At 31.1% G+C, this 20187-nt stretch overlaps 1 protein-coding gene across 3 annotated transcripts in view; it reads right to left on the bottom strand.

Moving 5' to 3' along the window:
* Positions 1-20187, bottom strand: part of LOC124544047 (nephrin-like) — a 246889-nt gene that overhangs the window by 163896 nt on the left and 62806 nt on the right. For all 3 annotated transcript variants that reach the window (XM_047122441.1, XM_047122442.1, XM_047122440.1), the window contains exon 2: positions 5824-6017. In XM_047122441.1, the coding sequence (XP_046978397.1) occupies positions 5824-5920 (97 nt within the window). In that variant the 5' untranslated portion in view covers positions 5921-6017. The remainder of the gene's footprint in view (positions 1-5823; positions 6018-20187) is intronic.

Below are 20187 nucleotides of genomic sequence, written 5' to 3'. Positions count from 1 at the left end.
CTACTCAATAGTTTTTTTTTCACTAATAATATTACTTAAGTAAAAAAAATATTTTTTATAAAAATAGCCATAGTATTGATTAAATTTATTTTATTGGACTATTATAAATGATTTATATTTAGTAAGATACATGATATATGGTACCAATAATATTAGCGTTTATATATATTCAGTAAATATAAAAAATATATTTTATTAATAGAGCTAAAGGCTTAAAACCAAACCATTTTCAAATTTAATAATAAATGACAAAATTCCAAGCGACTACAGGCATGCTTAATAAAAATGACCCCTCAAAGTTATTCCACGACCGAGCTGCCATTAAAATACAACGTACTGGACAATCCATTTGCTTTCAACAGAACTTCAACTCTATATCACAATGATTTTAAGGTTGAAAATCCCAGTTCATATCACGAGTACTGTGTAGATTTTTATTTTTGAAATCATAATATAAGTACAAAGCAACTGACAAGCGCATTAATAAAAACTTTCGAGACCGCTGCAAAGGGAAAACTCAAATATGACGCTTTGTTTCAATTCATTTGGAATTCAGAACATGTTGTGTCCTACCCGATGTTATGTCATGTAATTTATGGTCAGTTTGAACGGCGCCCGACGAAGCATAACTAAACTTTCGGGCTTAGGATTTATACGATCAATGAAACTTTCATATCAATAATTCATCTTTGTTATTTAAATAAGAACCCAATACGCTCTAAGTAAGATGATCACATTATCAAGTATCTAATAAATTGTTAAAACTACATCTAATCAAATACTAATTTTCGAACTTTTCATTGATCTAAAGTTTACAGTTTCAATTTGTAACGCATTTGTGGCTTACCGATGTAAACTAAATATGAAACACAATATTGGTTCGGAATCCTTTTGATCGATTTTTGTCACCATGATAGTATGGACCAATTTAATACAGAACAGCTAATATAGATATTTTTAATGTAATTGCTAGGCGGACGAATGACACGCCTGATACGTTGTGATCACTACCGATCATAAATATGGCACTTTTACAAATGATAATCATCCCTTTCTTTACCAATGCGGCACCAATCTCCCAAGGTTAGCTTACTAAGATGTTATGACCCTTAACTGTTCGGTTAAACTGTCTCAATTCCTCTTCAAACCGAAAAACCAAGTATTGGTGATTAGCGGCAGAATTCTAAAGAATGGATACCTACCCAGAAAGGCTTGCACAAAGCCTTACAAACAAACCTATTATAGTATTCACGTGTGGCCGCAAATAGAAGTGAAATCATCATTCACATAATTCTATACGACAAAAATTGTTAAGGCGCAGGATCGTCGGTTGTTTTCGTATTGTCCATGCCCGGGAATATTGAAACTGTCAACTGTCAACATCCAAACTTTGGGATGCTACTGAGTATGTGACACAGAAATTCAACTCAGTATTACGTCATTACACGAATAGTCAATCCAATAATAATTTACTGAGTGGATTGCTATATAATTATTTTGTTTATTATAATATTAAATCTCGCATGAAGTAAGAAGTAACATAAAGTAATGTATTACTGTGTTATCGATTACACAAGAACACATGATAAATAATAAAAAATTACAAAGCACTTGTACATATTAAGCTTTACATAAAGATTAGAAACATTGCGATCATACTAAGGACATGTATGATTATATTTAATAATAAAATGTATAAGTAAATAACAATTATTTTTCATTCAAACATTTTCAGAGGAAAGTTGATTGAAATGTACTTACGAATATAGCACATTTAATGACTTTCATCAAACAAAAGATACAAAAAAAGAATCAAACATGCGATTTCCTCGAAGAAAAACAATGACGTACATTATATTTCCGAGGAAAACATGAAAAAAAACACAATTAACTTTTTATTCTCTGTATTAATTATTTATCAATATAACTACAGTATACTTCCGAAAACATTAATATTTATTTGAAACATTCAGGAACTTGCAGTCGTAATAAAAACAAATGAATGATATAAAAAATATATTCAAAGAAATTATTTCATGTCCCAATTGATTTAACGAAAGATTACGGGTTCAAACAATTGAAAGTCAGTTAAATCGATGCATTTCCGTAGTGCATTACATACTCGTGCAAGCATTATTTACATTTGTAATAATCGAAATATTATATTTATTGTCAAAATAAAAACAAAATCGTACATATCCATTCCCTTATTTAAAGGTAGAATTTACATGAATTTCCTTGAACTGAAACAAACGAATCGGTCTCGATAAATTCGTCTTTCATATTCCAACATTATAGAGTTACAAAGCTTTACGTTTGAGTTGTTTTTATTTGTGATGAAGTCAGATATATAAAATATATATTTGATGATCATTATTTTTATTCTGACATTGACACGAAATTCAACGATTCTCGTTGTTGGAGAATAGCCAGATATTCGAAGGCATTTCAAGATTGCGGCTCCACTTACTTCACTAATGGGTCGCTCTTATTTATCAAGAACAAAAGGAATAATTAAGATTGTTTGGTTTAGCTGAGGATTAAGAAAATTCTATATTTATATCATAAATAAATTATTTTTTAACTTAGCAATCAAGAATTTAAAGCTTACGTTGAGAAAATATTAATAAGTAAGGTATATTACAAGATTTTGAAATGACAAAAGATTGTGTGAGAATTCGTTGATTCCCATACAGAACGTGTCCATTAAATTATAAATGATTATTATCATCAAACGAATATTATGAATCTGTAAAATTTGATTGATGTTGTCTTTAATTATGAATACTTAATTAAAGACAACCAAAAAGTTTAAATATATAAAGAAACTGTTCCTTTAATTAGATATACATACTTTTCTTATTCGTTAAATATTATTGACAGCAACTAAGTATAATAACAAATGAGTAAAGAACAAGGCTTACAAGTCGTACGGTCAACACGTGCATCTAGACTTTTCATATAAAAATTATAATATAAAGAAATAGACCCATTAACTTTAATTATACATTAAATTCAAATGTATTCAAGACGATGAAATGTAATAGTGAAGCCTAGAATTATTATATTAAATGTTGCGTGGTTTACTTAGCCATAAATTGGAACAAACAATATAATGTATCGCGACAAGCAATCTTCGCTTGTGATTGGCTTACGCACTAATCTACATCTGACCGCACGGCTTGGCCTTTTCACATCGTAGGGTATATTTTGAAACTATTATCGATTTTATATAACCTGAAGGCAACCTGATATATAAAGAAGAAAACATGGGGAACTTTGGGTATGATCACGTCGAGCAGTATTGCAAAGGTAATTGATCCTTTCCTTTGTAATTTTGCATGAAGTTTCGATGTCGTGTGTGCATTCATATACATCGCAAAAGTGATTAGTGTACTTACTATTCAGCATTAAAAAATCTACCCTTAAGGGTATGATAGGCCTAGAAGGTTGAGAGATTTGTCGATTTAGTTTTATTATTATTTGTATGCAGTTTAATTTATATTTTCCAAAAATATACTTCACGAGAAAGTAATATCTTATTTTAATAAAAAAATAACTTATAGTATATGTATATTTAACAAGAATAAATAGATGAGTCAATTTGTCATGAAATGACATTTGCCTTGGTATCGTAAATAGCTTACGTATCTTTTATTGAAAAATGAACACGGATATCCCTTCTATAGAAATGTGAAGGGATACGGCCAGTAATCTATCAGAAGGATTTCTGTTTAGATGTTATATATATTTGTAGAAGGCCAAAGAAAATAATAATTCAAATAGAATGTATTCTTTTCAGTTTCTTTCTAGTAAAGGCTATAAAAATTATAACATATTTACATGTATATTATATGACCATATTAAACCATGAGTCAATGTAAAGGGTACATTTCTACATAACTGGATATCCTATCAATATCAATATTTAAAAAAAATATGGAGAAAAAGGCAAAGAGAAGATTTGTAATCGTAAAACAAAAATAAAAATATCTAATATACAATACAATACATAGGATTGGTATAACACTATCAGGAATTCCCAGTCAAATCATAATTCAATATCTATGGGCAAAAACGAGACGCTCCTTTCTCCACAAAAATCACAAAAACATATGTAAAAAAGTTATCTTATAGCATAATATTCTAAAGATAAATTTAATTCATATTTCTCTACGTGGATTATGTAAAATTATCAAATTCAGGCGACATACTTACAATCCTCGTTTTGTTTTTTTTTGAGCAATTTTCGTGAAGAAATATTTCAGTAAAGTCTTTTGATATATGTCATTTTCTTAGTTGTGTATCTTTATAACCCAACTAGATTTACGTAGCACTGAAGTAAAAGATAAGATGCTTATAATATTATATTATACTGTTATTCGAAACCAACACGACTGTATACGAAATAAAATTTTTATTCGTCATTTTCGAACTACAAAATTATTTCACACAAAAACCCGTATGTCTTGTCACTTATTATTTTTTTTTTGCGAAATCGTTTTATTACGTGAAAATAAAATGAATATTTTTTACTGTAATTAACATAAAGGATTATGATACGAACGTTATAAATTTAATTAAATCTCTATTATTTTATATCGCTACAATTTTTTACCTCAATTTGTCTATTTATTTCATTTCAAAGGGCTCTACAATTTGCCGCCAGCTAATGTCCGTTACATATATTAACTAAACAAATAACCCATATTTAGTATATATGTAACATAACTGTGAGGAACAATTGTATTGTACCTCAAAAATTGTCATGAATACTATTTTATACTCTACACTACAAACCGGAAGCCAGATGGCGCTATGTGGAATCTGTAGAGATGCAATTGGTACTGGTTATAAGTTAATTCATTAAACCGTATTAATAAGTTTACTTTTTATATTTTACAAAATCAAAATATTGATATAATAATATTTACTATTCTAGACCAACAAAACCAATTCCTAGAGGCCGTGAGCTATGTAAACATAGTACTGCGTTTATTCTCTACAAATACGGGTTAAAATTGTAGAATTTCATTGTTCATTTATTGTACAAATGTAATACCTAGCAATCCTGGTCGACTCGACCTATTCATCCATTATTCTACAGCCAAAATACAATGCTTTACATTGACGTGTTTCGGTGAGCCAAATTAGTGAACTAGTGTCAATAACAGGTAAATTGAAATATAGGCAGGATGACTCAGGTGGATTATAATTTTTGTTTTATAAATATTATTTACCTAAAATATGTGGCGTAAAACTTCATCGAACATTCGTTAAAGCATCTGTTACGTTACGTAAAATCAAATGATAATTTTGTGATATCAGGATCTGATACGAAGCGTATAGTTGAACTACGGTATATGAGAAACCAGTGCATGTTGTTTCACAAACATTTATTTTGAAGCCGCCATAGTTCCATGCTATTCGGGTGGATTTTGTTTTTCTTAAGAAAAAATAGAATATTGGTCGTAGTAACAGGTATTGCTAGTCCACTTTGGCAAACAACGAAGATAGATGTTTATTATTTTACTTGTTATATGTTTAAATAAATAGGTAATAATCAAGTATTACGCTCGTTCTAAGAATTTTAATGTGCAACTATATTAAAATATATTTGAATAAAAAAGCACTAAAACCTTTTTTATAAAACTATTTTTTTTTCAGCTTATTTACGTTTTTAAAAATCGAATTGCTTACTAATGAATAATTACTTCAGTTTCATTACGTAAGATTTTTTATTTAGATAACCTTGCGTTATGTATTTTGTGTTACGTGGGTTAGTTTTATTTATATATGATCGTGTATTATTGCCTAATTTACCTGTAATGATGGTATTTTGCGTCGCAGTCGGGGATGTGGACACAGCGATGAGGACAAACGCTAACAAAGTCCGTTGCGCTGAGCACACAGGGTACATTGCGTTTAATCTCTTGCCAGCATTGATTCTAACTTCACACTCTGAATAATGTACTCCCTGGGCATCTGATCCGACAAGATTTTTCTATCGTCCAGATCTGGAACAAATGAAATTTTTATTTATTTTTTAATCGGAATATAAATAATTTGTAGACATATATTTTATTTTATTTTTTAGAATACCGTAAGATATATATAAAGTTATGGTAAAGTAACAGCATGTAAATTTCCCACTGCTAGGCTAAGGACTCCTCTCCCATTAAGGAGAGGATTTGGAACATATTCCACCACACTTTTCCAATGCGGGTTGGTGGAATGCACATGTGACAGAATTTCGATGAAATCACCGCCGAGCTCGAGATAATTTATAAACACAAATTAAGCACATATATATAGTGAAATCATCATTTAAGATGCACGAGTTCTAACCACTGGGCCATCTCAGCTCAGCATATAAAGTTAAAAGTTTTTTATGAATACTCCAAAGCTGTTGAACTTCAAGTACGACCGTGGTATATGTTTAAATAAAAAATATAGTAATTAATAGAAAACTTAACTAATAAATATATTTGATACATTAAACACAACATCATATTAATATAAGCCATCGATACATAGAAAGAGAAAAAAATCTATATTGACATATGTCTACTAGTAATCCACATAAATGACCAAATAAAAGCAAGTAATTAAATAGAGATACGAATAGTTGTCACTGTTGCTAACAAAGGTAATAAACGCAATTTGATCAATTTTTATCTGAATAGACATTTCTCGGATATTTCAATAATATCACGTCGATTTTTTTTATGGTATAGGTTGGCGGATGAGCATATGGGCCAAATGATGATAAGTGGTCACCGACACCCATAGACAATGACGCTGTAAGAAATATTAACAATTCCTTACATTGTCAATGTTCCACCAACCTTGGGAACTAAGATGTTATGTCCCTTGTACCTTTAGTTACACTGGCTCACTCACCCTCCAAACTGGAACACAACAATACTGAGTACTGTTATTTGGCGGTAGAATAACTGATGAGTGGGTGGTACCTACCCAGACGGGCTTGCACAAAGCCCTACCACCAAGTAGAAGTCGAGTCGAAACAAAAATATCCCGCAATAAAGACGTTCTCAGTGCAAATCAGAATTAATCCGCAACAAACAGGTGATATAATACAGGTCACGCTTAATAATTAAAATTAATTACACGACCTGTCATCTCTTTCACGCTTCATTAGCTAGCCTGTGTGTGTGACAGTGACACAACATGGTTTAACTAAACAGTGATGAATCACGGCCATTAATAAGGATATGTTATAATGAACTAACTTCGGTGAAGCTGATGACGTTGATCATTTACCTAAAGTCTTATTTATCTCTGGAAGTATCCTGTAACGTGGAAGTAAACATTGGTATAATGTCGTCATTATCCGTTGTTAGTTATTTTATATTAAGGTATTAATACATTTTACAATGTAATGTGACTTTAATAAATAGATAATAATCTAAATGTCCAAATCCAGTAGTTTTGTTCTATAAGAACTCAATACGAAACGCAATCATGAAATTATAGTCAATATCTAAAATAGCTTTTTGACATTTCACTTTCGTGTTACACGATAAACTCTTTGGTTCCGAAGTGGTCTTATAATTAGACATTATTAATATTAGTTTGATTGCCGAAATCTTTATGGCAAGCTAATTCGAATAAAAATAATTGAATGTATATTATTGTCACAAGCAATGAGACCAATTCAAAGTTATTTTTTATTGAAAATTGATGAAATTATGTTAATGGTAATTGGAAACCAGTTAATAATAATTTTAAAAAATCCATACAGCAATAGGTTTTATTAATTCTTATAATAATATTCAACTATTGCAATTTCTATTATAATAAATGATATAAAGGGTTTATTAGCTGTAAATCAGAACCGTAAAATAATACTCAATGTAATTTTCTTACATCATATTTTTTTGACATTTCAATTTAAATTCTTAACAGATATTGACAGAAGCGATAAAACAATTTCCTACTCGGTCGAAAATATAATCATCGGCCATTTTCACCAATCGGACGAATAATTAGATCATTCTAAATGCGAGAATCACGTCGCGATAAATTTAAATAATTTTACATCACAATAAAAGGTCAAAGATAGACGGTTTCGAAATACAAAATAACGTTACGAATTGCTATGATTTTTCAATATATATTTTTGAAATTCCCCAAAAGTTCTTTCATCATCATTACATAGTATAAAGCAAAGTCGCTTTTTCTATCCCTATATCTCTATGTATGCTGAAATCTTTAAAAGTACGCAACGAATTTTGATGCGGTTTTGATTCGAGAAGTTTTTATATATAATTTCGTAAAAAAACACTGATAATTGTAGAAGTTTCTACTGTAATGTCATCATGCACCCGAGTGAAACCGGGCCGTTTCGCTAGTTATTTATATGCTTTAAACATTTTGCGTAATCAAATTACAAAAAAATGTGTATTAAAAAAATAGCTTAACCGAATTCGTTTGGCCGAAATAAAATTCAACGTTTTATATCGCGCTGGGACTCGAATACGGGGTTCGAGAAAAAGCAGCCAAATTGAATTATGTTTCCCCATCAGTATGTATAAGATTGATATTGAAGAATAAATCGTTTTCACCGCCTCACCCATGAAGACTGTAGTATAAAAAACGTGCAGTAAAAATGTTTCTCATCGGTATAAAATATAAAGGAGATAACTTAGTGAAATCGTCTGAATTTTTCATTAAAATAAAAAGGAACTGATATAATTTGTTTTTTTTTTGACTTAGCATTTTGGTCACCTTAAATTGTTAATTTGTAAAAGACATCTAAACAATTGAGCACATTAATAAATAAGTAACCTTTTTGATAAAATAAAAAAACCTGCGTTTTTTGTATTTGGAACATCGGTGGTATTACTATTTTTAAATATTGTAATATTTTAGGGCAATCTTTACATCTGATATTATTACATCTAAGAAACGAAAAGTCATAACTGATCGAATTTTAAAAATAATATACCTAATGAATTTCAGAAATAAATAAAAAAAATATCTTTGTTATTTATAGGTTCAGATCGGTTATTCAATATTGATATTTATTTCAATGACAATAAGGATTGAATTATTTTTTGTCAAGAATGTAATGAAAAATTTTCGCTAGCTAAATATTGACTCGTCAATTAATCGGCTTAAGAGTGCCAATTAATCAATTGGGTATACGGTGCTGCGTTAGCAATAGACTGTACGAACCAATTTCTAGAATTTTAATAGAGTACGTCTAGGTTGGTACTCCACTTATTAAATAAACAATGCAAAAGATATCATATAAAAATATTTTTTAAGTTTTCGAATTAATGAAGTGAATTTTTATGATGATCGCGCAGTTTGACATAGGATCGACCTGATGAAGATATTTGCTGAACCACCAATGAAGTGAAAGTGAAATATTTTATTTGATGATTAGTATGGAATAGGTTGGTGGACGAGCACACACTTACCATCACCCATAGACAATGACGTTGTAAGAAATATTAACTATTCCTTAAATTGTCAAGGCGCCACCAACTTTGGGAACTAAAATGCTATGATGCTAAGTCCCCTGTGCCTGTAGTTACACTGGCTCACTCACTCTTCAAACCGGAACACAACAATACTGCGTACCTACTATTGTTTAGCGGTAGAATATCTGATGAGTGGGTGGTATCTACCCAGGCGGGGTTGCCCTACCACCAAGAAAAAATATTATTAATAAATTTATAAATAAGTACCAAAAGTATAGTGAAAATATAGTTATCATATTCATTCATTACTTCCATACAACCATGTCCACATTCTAAGTCTTGTGTGAAATGCTATACGTCCGACTTAAATATTAACTTTAAAATCGAGGTCTCAACGCCAGAAACAACCTCAGCGGTCATCTCAGTATTGGACTAAGTAGGTATCTCTCACTCGTTTCGATAAACAATTTAACTTAATTTCAGTAATTCGTCTATGAGAACATTATTTATGATAATAAAACCTATTTATATTGAACGTTTAGTTTTTACCACTTTTCATCTTATATTTCAATGTCAAAATTCAAATTTCGAATTCAAATTAGATTGAAACTGCTCCTATTTTATTTCTTGTGACATGAACTACGTAAACCGGTAATTCATATAATTTAAAACACCAAACAAAGCAAAACAAAACATAGTATGACTGATTGCCTGTATAATTATGTTTAGGCGATATGTATTACCTTTTATATTTCGCCTTGAAATTAAACCAATTTAACATTTTGTCGTAAATAGCCTTATCAAAAACCTCCGCTCATTGTAATATACATTACGAAGCATTGACGTATAAGAGTATCCCAAACATTCTAAATTTATGCGTCGAAAATTCGATACAGTGTAGTTTTGGGTTAAACAAAGGCAATAATAATATAAATACGAAAACCCTCGGATTTTGAGACATTAACCGTAAAGTTTGAAGTATTTGATGACCCGGATTTTCAGTATAGCTATTACTTTATATAACACTTCAACATCCCTTCTCAAATAGAAATAACGTTGATGTATCGGACGGGTCCGAAAGATCCTTTTTTCTAGACGAATTTTATTAGCATGGTTGAGCACTGTTAATAGTATCTAAATTAGAATTTTATGTACTAAGAAAATGAGTACGCAGTTACTTGTTTTAAAGGACGTCAAATGTACTAAAGCAAGTACATCTCGCACATATTTAATTAATTACAAATTAAACACAGATGGATAATCAATGTAAATAAATTTAAAATTGGTCGAATTTAGTTTAAAAAGGGAAAGATTTTCGATCACACAGGATAATCATATGCATATATGTATTTATATATACATACGAATATGTAATGATAAAAAAATAAATCACAATCGATTTTAAATATAAGAAAATCACAAAACGAATTAACCACGCCTTGTCGAGACTAAGTTGTTTAAGGACCAAGAAATTGACATTATTCATGAATCAAAAACTAATTTGTATAACGAATTAAATAAAAGTCTTAAACTTTCAGCGTACAAAACTAGGTATTTATTATTATCCATAGAATAGTTTATATTTTCTAAACAGTGAAAGTCATTTGTGATCACCATTAAAAAACAAACAAATTTGACGACCTCCGTGGTCGAGTGGTGTGTACACCGGTTTTCATGGGTCAACCCCACTCGGAGGTCCTAGGTTCGATTCCCGGCTGAGTCGATGTTGGTTATCATTAGTTTTCTATGGTGTATTGGGTCTGGGTGTTTGTGGTACCGTCGTTACTTCTGATTTTCCATAACACAAGTGCTTTAGCTACTTATATTGGGATCAGAATAATGTACGTGATTTTTTCTCATATTTATTTATTATTTATAAATCATCATTACCTTCTAATATCCTTTAATTTGGTTTCAAAGCGATTTATTTTAAGACCAGCAAGGGCAATAACTCTATATAAAACAAGATTTGATGAAAGGAATACTTATACAATTTGCGAATTAAAATAAAATATGTATTTATTCTACAAAAAGCGACCGCGTGGAATGGTTGAAGAAAAGTCGATCATAATAAGCTCACTGTATAGAAAAATTCTTAATATTCTTAGTCTTATTTTAATAGAATTACTAATAGGTATTCATTTATAAGTTATCAACATTTCTTAACAATCATTTGAATCTTCGGCTTAATGTCGACTGCCTATCGATTTACGTAGCGAATAGACGATGGTCGTACAATTGTCGGGAAGCCATACGCGTCAATTTATATTATATGTTGTATAACGATAACTATTATTTAATATTTATTGTTTACTGCTTGTAAGATGTCAATATAAACGAATCAAATTAGCATCTCAGTACTCAGTAACAGCTTGTAAATTTCCCACTGCTGGGCTAAGGCCTCTTCTCCCATTAAGGAGATGATTTGGAATATATTCTACCACGCTGTTTCAATGCGGGTTGTTGGAATGTTCATGTGGCAGAATTTCGATGAAATTAGACATATGCAGGTTTCCTCACGATATTTTCCTTCACCGTCGAGCACGAGATGAATTATAATCACAAATTGGTTGTGTTTATAAAATCATAAATTAGTATCCCATTTATAAATTATTGTTATTTATTAGGACGAATTAACGGATAATGTGATGTTTTATGTATTCAATAAGAATTCCTGTTGCGATTAGTATTGTATATCTTATAAAATTTCGTCTGTATCCGTGAATTTGGAAACTGGTATTTCTTTTCTAGGCAATCGAGTACGATCCCTTGTATAAAGCATTTGTCCTGGACCAGATCTTCGGTCGTTTCAGATTGCTATCCTATAGAGAAATAGGTAGTACACCAGTGTGTGTGCGCAATAGATTATCTCTTGTTACGTAGAATCCGCTGAGAAAAATACTGTAACCAAAATGTATATGGAGGTTATAAGTTGATTGTTTATAAAATGATGAATTTGAATGAAGAAAAATTAGAAAAATATATTTTGAAATAAATCGAACAATCAGACAACTGATCCCTGAATCAGACTAATTAGTAATTCGAATCGAGTATCTATCCTTCTAATTGTTTATGTTTGTCGCCTGTTCACAAAACGAACACAATATGATTAGTATCGTGTTTGAAAATACTTTAAAAATATATTTGATAGAATAAAAATTGTATGAAATCAAAGAAACGAAAGGAGCTGGTCAAATGATTGCAGATGTCATCTTAAGTATTCACGTTTAAAGAAAAAAACGACGCTCAAGTCCGATAAACATCAATTGGATATTAAAAGGTCTTTTAAAAAATGTCTTTTTTTGTTTAGACAAGGAGTTAATTCCGCAAAGTCAACAGACGGGATCATCAAGATTAACGGCTGTCCTCAGCGCTGCAGAACTAACAGCTGCACTAAAACGGATTATAAATGGTTCATCCAGATAACTTTGACTCCGTCGCATTTATCTTTTTAAGGATTTACGTCTGACCCTGGTCTTTCGAGTTGCGGGGCTATCATTGCACCAGGTCGTATTTTGTAGGCAACATAATTATCTTTCCGACTATTTGTTATAGGGATTACGTTTTGACATGTAGATTTTGAAAATGGAATGTAAACAATGAACTAAAATCATCAAACGGTTCTGTGAGTGTGTGTCTGTGTGTGTGTGTTTTAAGAAAAGTAAAAGGTATATTAGGAGTAATTAACCTATAATGTATCCATAATTTAATTATACCTACATACATTATTTCCGAAAATCACATAATTCGTTTAAAATAATGAAAACTTTTTACATATTTTAATGAAATGTTAAGGGTACTTAATTAAAACATTTTAATTAATTCTGTAATTTAAAATTACTACACTCCTAGCCCTGAAAATAAAAGTAATAAGTTTAAATTTTAAATACGAATGTATGATCTCAAATAGAAGCCGTGTAAATTATTAATTTTATTTTTGCATTTTATAGCCTAATTTTTGAGGCTATTTACATTGACCTGTGGGCCATTGATTGCAGGTAAAGCCGAGTAGCTTGTTTTTTATTAGACACCCTTGGCTTCAATCGCGTATTTTAGCCTTTGTAGCTAACACGTGTCCTTTGTTCTTTCTTGGACTTCAACACAACTTTATAACAAATTTCATGAAATTCGAGAACAGAACTGTTACTATATGTTACGAAGGTGAGGTCTTTAATTATAAATAGTTTTACAGCTATTCGCTATAAGCTGTAATAATCTAGTGCTTACAATTCTATTGTGTACGCCTTTGGACAAAGCTCGTCACACCTAGATGGATTTCGCTGCTTGGAGGCTCCAGGGGCATTACCTTGGGGCAAAGACGAGCGGAGATCTCTCTCTTAAGTGTGATAAATGCCATAGATAGCAAGAGTTCATGCTTCAGCGGATCTTCTCCCCCGAAGCCGGGATTAACGGATTTTTCTGGAGACCACCAGTAGTACAAGCAAGCGATACCTGCTTGTTTCAAGGGGGCATTCCGGTGTGCTGGGATACAACAGATGTGAAAGAAACAGAAACTATACCAACTGGCAGGGTTTTTCACAATTTTTTTATCTGTTTAGTAATACGTTTATTTAGCCATAATTATACATGATGTTTTGCCGAACATATAATAAATATAAGAATAATTCCTTTTACAGAAGTTTATATCGATTATTATTGTGTTTGCAAAAACCATTTTTACTTACTTATTTGAAAAAATGTTTGGTATCAATTTTGGATGTTGTTATGTTATCAAATCTAACATCTACGTACAAAAATAACCATATATTTTTCATTTTTGTACATAGAACACCTCTTTACATAATCACTAATTTATAAAACAGTTATATTATACGGAAATAAAAGAACAAAATATGCATTTAATTATATGAATACGTAACTAATTAAATCTGAAACATTCATTGGTTTACATTTTATTCTATAACTACTATGTTATAGTAAATGAAACAAGTATTACAAATAATTAGTACTCTAAAGTATCTTTAACGACCACTTGGTACAACAGCTGGGACATATTACTTAATACCCTACATATGAAGAGATTATCAATCTGATAAATACATGCGGGTCAAGTACGAGAGGGGTTTATTTGGTTTAATTTGTAGCAATTGAAAAATATCGTATTCTATTTTTATTATTTAGTTGATGATATTTATTTGTCTTTGTCTAGATTTACGAAGAATCTTTTCTAAATAATCTTAATTTGTTTTTCGAACGGACTAAGCTACATTGTCTTGAAATTGTTTACCAGATGAATTTATTTTTGAAAACAAAAATATCCAATCTAAACTTTGTAATTTGGATATACAAAAAAAAAAAAACTTCAAAATCTTACCAGCCATTTAGTAGTAGTTTATTGACAAACACACGAATAAAAGAGTTTTAAATGTATGGTTTATTTTTATAAAATATATATTTTGGATCGAACGTAGTCGCTCTAAAAATTGTCAATATAAACGATTACCTTTGAAATTTAGAAAACTACAAAATAACTGCTAATAATATTCAATAACTTTTAATAAAGAGCGTTCGCAGGTACTTTAGATTCAAAATTATTATTGCTTCCGTCAGGTAACACAACATTTAATTTCGAATAATTTATTGTTTTTGTCAAAACAAAGATACGTGATGGTTCAAGTGAATTGAGGAACACTTTACTATTATTTATTTTGATCTGTCATTCCCTTCTTCTAAATTGAATTTGTAGGTTTGTCTAACCCAAAAGTTTTAGCGTCACGCGAAACTTAGTTTGAGGTTTTCAAATTGACCAACAAGCCATCCATCAATAGTTACCACAACATGTAAGAGTGCACTCCACATTCAATGTCATTCGGACCTATTGAAAACATTTACTTCTGCCATTTCTTTTATTAACATAAGAATTAACAACATTAAATGCTTAAATATATACAAATATGAACTAAAAGTAGTTACTGTATAAATATTGACCGCGTGGAATAGTGGTAAGAATGCTAGCAGCATTATTTCTTAGTTGTAACCCTTTAATAATTGAAATTAAGAAGGAACTACCCAGGCAAACACCAGTTCCAGAAACATCAATGCCAGAATTTTATACAAAAGTTAATATGTCTTATGAATTTAATTATATAACAGCACTTGTATGGCCAAGTTATCGGATATACTCAGTTGAATGGCAAAAGAGTAGTTTGGTTCATGTACACATTATAGTTTGATTAGTTGGTGTAATCAGGTAAGATAGAGTCAATTAAATAATTCTTGCTGAAATCCTCGATTACATGATCCGAACCTACATATACTGGTGATTAAGAACATGCTCCTTGCGGAGTTATTAACGACAACTCTTCGAGATGAGTTACATTTCATCTCTCAACGACTTATCGATACATGTTCTACAATAAGTCTGATCCATCATAATAGGTAAATACTGATATCCTTTGTATCGTAGACGATTGGCTTCGGATAATGGACGACTGTAGTTACGAAAGTCATATTGCTCGACAATATTGTCTAAAGTTTTCGAGGTTATGTTGAATATCAGGTCGATAAAGCACATATGTAAATATGTAAGTAGCGACAGCAAAATGACCCTTTTCGCTATAAAAAATGCAAATGACGTAATATCTCAAATAGATCGCTATGTCAGCAGAAGCGAGGCGATTTTGCGCATATATTTATTTCCATTTACGAAAAACACCCTAAAATAGATTAGTTAGAATAGTAATAATTAAACGATACTTAAAAAAACTATAGACTATAAGAACTAAAAACAGTTACACGAACGCAGAGGATAGAGCGGTCACAGTCATTGACATCATTAAAAAAATTCTTCTCAATTTGTCACCAAAGCTTTGTCCAGACAGATGCTGTCGTTTGCACTTATAAATATTCTTTAATAAATGCTTAATATCATTGAATGATCTTTATACAAGTAAAAATATAACAGAACTTTCAAATCATTCTATTTCAGTGTTGAATTAAATGTTGTGGTACCACTGAAAAGTAGATACTAACGAAAAGAGCTAGAAATAAACTAGTAGTTACTATTTTACACTACTTTAATAAAGACTTTTATAAACTAAGAGCCGAGATGGCCCAGTGGTTCGAACGCGTGCATCTTAACCGATGATTTTGTGTTCAAACCCACGTAAACACCACTGTATATATGTGCTTAATTTGTGTTTATATTTCATCTCATGCTCAGCGGTGAAGGAAAACATCGCGAGGAAACCTGCATGTGACTAATTTCATTAAAATTCTGCCACATGAGCATTCCACCAACCCGAATTGGAACAGCGTGGTGGAATAAGTTCCAAGCCCTCTCCTTAATGGGAGAGGAGTCCATTAGCCCAGCAGTGGGAAATTTACAATCTGTTACTTTACTTTTTTTTTACTTTACTACTTTACCTAATTACAGATAATGGTTACATCATCGATTAAGATTCAACTGTTTAACCAATCAGCTGCCTTGATTTTTTTTATAAAAATCTTTCATCTCGTGCTTTGCAGTGAACGAGAACATTTGTCAATCATCAAACCGTATGTCTAATTTCACTGAAATTCTGTCACATATGAAACTGCCATAAACATGTAGTAAAATCAAATACATCCCCAAACATGAATATTCTAACGTGGGTGAAATCATGAAAGCATGAACATGAAATGATAAATAAAATATAAAAAACGAAACTCATAACTATATCAAAGGTCAATGTATCGAGATATTTTTTAAAGGTAATCGAAGCGAATGCTTTATCAAATATCCTAACGACTAATAAAACTTCTTGTTTATTACAAACTCTTTACACTTTCCAATTTTTTAACGATGTCTCGCCGGCATCGGTGAAAACATGTTTTAATAAATTATATTAAATACATACATTTAAAAACAACCAGTGTCTACCATAAGACTATACCAAATAACTATAGTTTAACAACAGCCTGTATATTTCCCACTGCTGGACTAAGACCTAATCTCCCTTTTTGGGGAAAAAGTTTGGAGCATATTCCATCACGCTGTTCTAATGCGGGTTGGGAGAAAAAAAATGTGGCAGAATTTCTATGAAATTGTCACATACAGGTTTCCTCACGATGTTTTTCTTCGCTGCCGTGCACATATATTCCATGGTCTTTGCCTGGGTTTGAACCCGCAATCATCTTTCAACGTGCACGCGTTCTAACCACTGGCCCACTTGGCCCTAAACTGTAGTTTATAAGCTGAAAATCACCTTTGATTCGTGTAAATATTGTTTCTAAAATTGTATGATATTCCTTAATTTTTTTGAAAACGCGCTTCAAATATTCGTTTTATTACATTGCACAGTGAATTAAAATACCGCACCCGAATTCATTACTATAAGCAACTGTAATGCATTGCGTTTAGAGAATGTCTCAGTCTTGTGTTAGACGCGTGACTTCACTGCATACTGCGTTTGCAACGTGTGTATACATCCTTAATAGTACTAGAGTTAATTGAATAGTAAATTATTGATCATCGCGTGTCATCGAGTTTCGTATCTTCCGTTTAAACTAGCTAGTTCGATTCCTGCGTTTACATTCTCACAAGTTGAAGCGTATATTACATATAAGCATGTTTATCTATGTGTGTGTTACTGCCTGTTAATATGTGATATGATAATGTGAGTTCCTTTTTTACTTTAACTGTTCAAAAAAACATTTGAAAAGTGACATCCACATAAAAAAAGATACATAAAAGGACATTGACTTTTATCAAACGTGTAAAATACAATTAAAATTCTTGGAACATTTTTTAGATTAAAGCGGTTCTTAGTGATCAATTAAAACAGAAAAACAAGTCAAGTGCATTTGGTAATATGAGACATCTCATCTTCTTCTTGTTAATTGCTCTCATGGCTTATATAATGAAATACGACGAAGTGTATTCGTGCTATAATTCATTTTATATGTTTTTATTTATATCGCAATACGTAATCAAAAACAAAATAACAGTTCTTTTTCGCAAACTAGCAAACCACTTCAATTGCGCACGACGTAACCAAGATACATATATTATTCACCAAAGCCTTCGGAAATCAACCTATCAATAAGACGGAATTGTACCACATCAACCCAGTCAATTCTGAGATCACCTTTGAAAGCTAAAAGCAGATATATAGTATAGTGAAAGTATTTTTCCAACCGTATCGTTGTATGCTTTGAATGTATCTCGTATCGAAACGAAGTAGGAGATTGTATGTACTATTAAACATTCATTTATATAATTACGATTTTAAGTGACATTTTGAGATCTTAATTAAGTTTAGCCATCTCTAATCTTGGTGATAGTTCTCAAAAGAGAACTCGTGTAATAAACACAAGAACGGTCTGTAATAAATAAGATATAATATAGTCATAAAATCATTTTCAAAAAGAGAATTCTCATTCTAAGTTTTTTTTAAATTGTATTTTTGATTTGAATATGTCACATCAAGGTGTTATAACATTAGAATGCCGTGAATTTAACGGCTGAAAAGACTATTTTAAAATTTCGTAGCATTTTAAGTGTCTGTGTTTGTCTCGGTTTCCGAAATTTAGTAAACTAATACTTTACCATCGTACATTTCTTATAAGAGATTACAACAATATTCTGTTTCACATTTAAGTAAGTACGTGTGTTTACTTCGACATTTTGTAAGGATTCTGCATGTTACATAATATCGCGTCTTATTACTTAAGACCTAATAAATGCGTTGAATTGAAAATGTTGTGAGTGCATTTAATTATACTTATTGTTTAATTGGTAACATACATTTCTAGAGACGTTTCTTTATTAAATAAAATAATTGTTAATTTTTTACGACGTAAATAGTCGGACTGGGATTTCAGTTACCTTAAAGTGCTATTCACCACCGACAACACACTAATATACCACCAAAGCACTGGCTCATTGAATCTTAAATTTATTTTCTACAGAAAATACTTTTACTTGGTGGTAGGGCTTTGTGCAAGCCCATCTGGGTGGGTACCACCCATCAGTTATTCTACCGCCAAATAACAGTACTCAGTATTGTTGTGTTCCGGTTTGTCGGGTGAGTAAACCAGTGTAACTACAGGCATAAGGGACATAACATCTTAGTTCCTAAGGTAGGTGGCGCATTGTCGATGTAAGGAATAGTTAATATTTCTTACAGCTTCATTGTCTATGGGTAATGGTGACCACTTACCATCAGGTGGCCCATATGCTTGTCCGTCAACTTATACCATAAAAAAATAAAAAATCATTAACTTACATAATATGGTAGTTTGAACTCTTGACCACGGGATACGCTTTATAACCACTAAACCAGTGCGGCATTCATAAGCTAAAGTAAAGTGGGGAATCAAAAAAAGCAAGTGGAGATTTATAGCAAAAAGCTTATATAAGAATTTTGTCGTTGGACGTCGCACACAAAGCCCTGTATTCACATACGATTGAGTTTATTAAAATATGCGTCATAACAAAGGAATTTTTATTGGATCGTTGCTGATGTTCGAGACAATAAAATAATTCAAACTTCTTTGAAGCCGGCCTTATGAGTCGAAGAATTATTATTTGTCCTAAATAAGTAAGATCAGTAGATTTATTTAAAAAAACATAATATACCAAACTTTAATTATAAGAATTTTACATAAAAAAACACTATGATTAGAAGTACAGCGCATACTTTTTAGAAGAATTCAAACTAATATTCGAACTGAGTATAAATCTACTCTCAAAAACTCACCTTTCCCCGTTAAATTATCACAGTTTGAATAA

The sequence above is a fragment of the Vanessa cardui genome, chromosome 4, assembly GCF_905220365.1.
Source record: "Vanessa cardui chromosome 4, ilVanCard2.1, whole genome shotgun sequence".
Lineage (NCBI taxonomy): Eukaryota > Metazoa > Arthropoda > Insecta > Lepidoptera > Nymphalidae > Vanessa > Vanessa cardui.
This window is presented reverse-complemented; position numbering and strand designations above follow the sequence as displayed.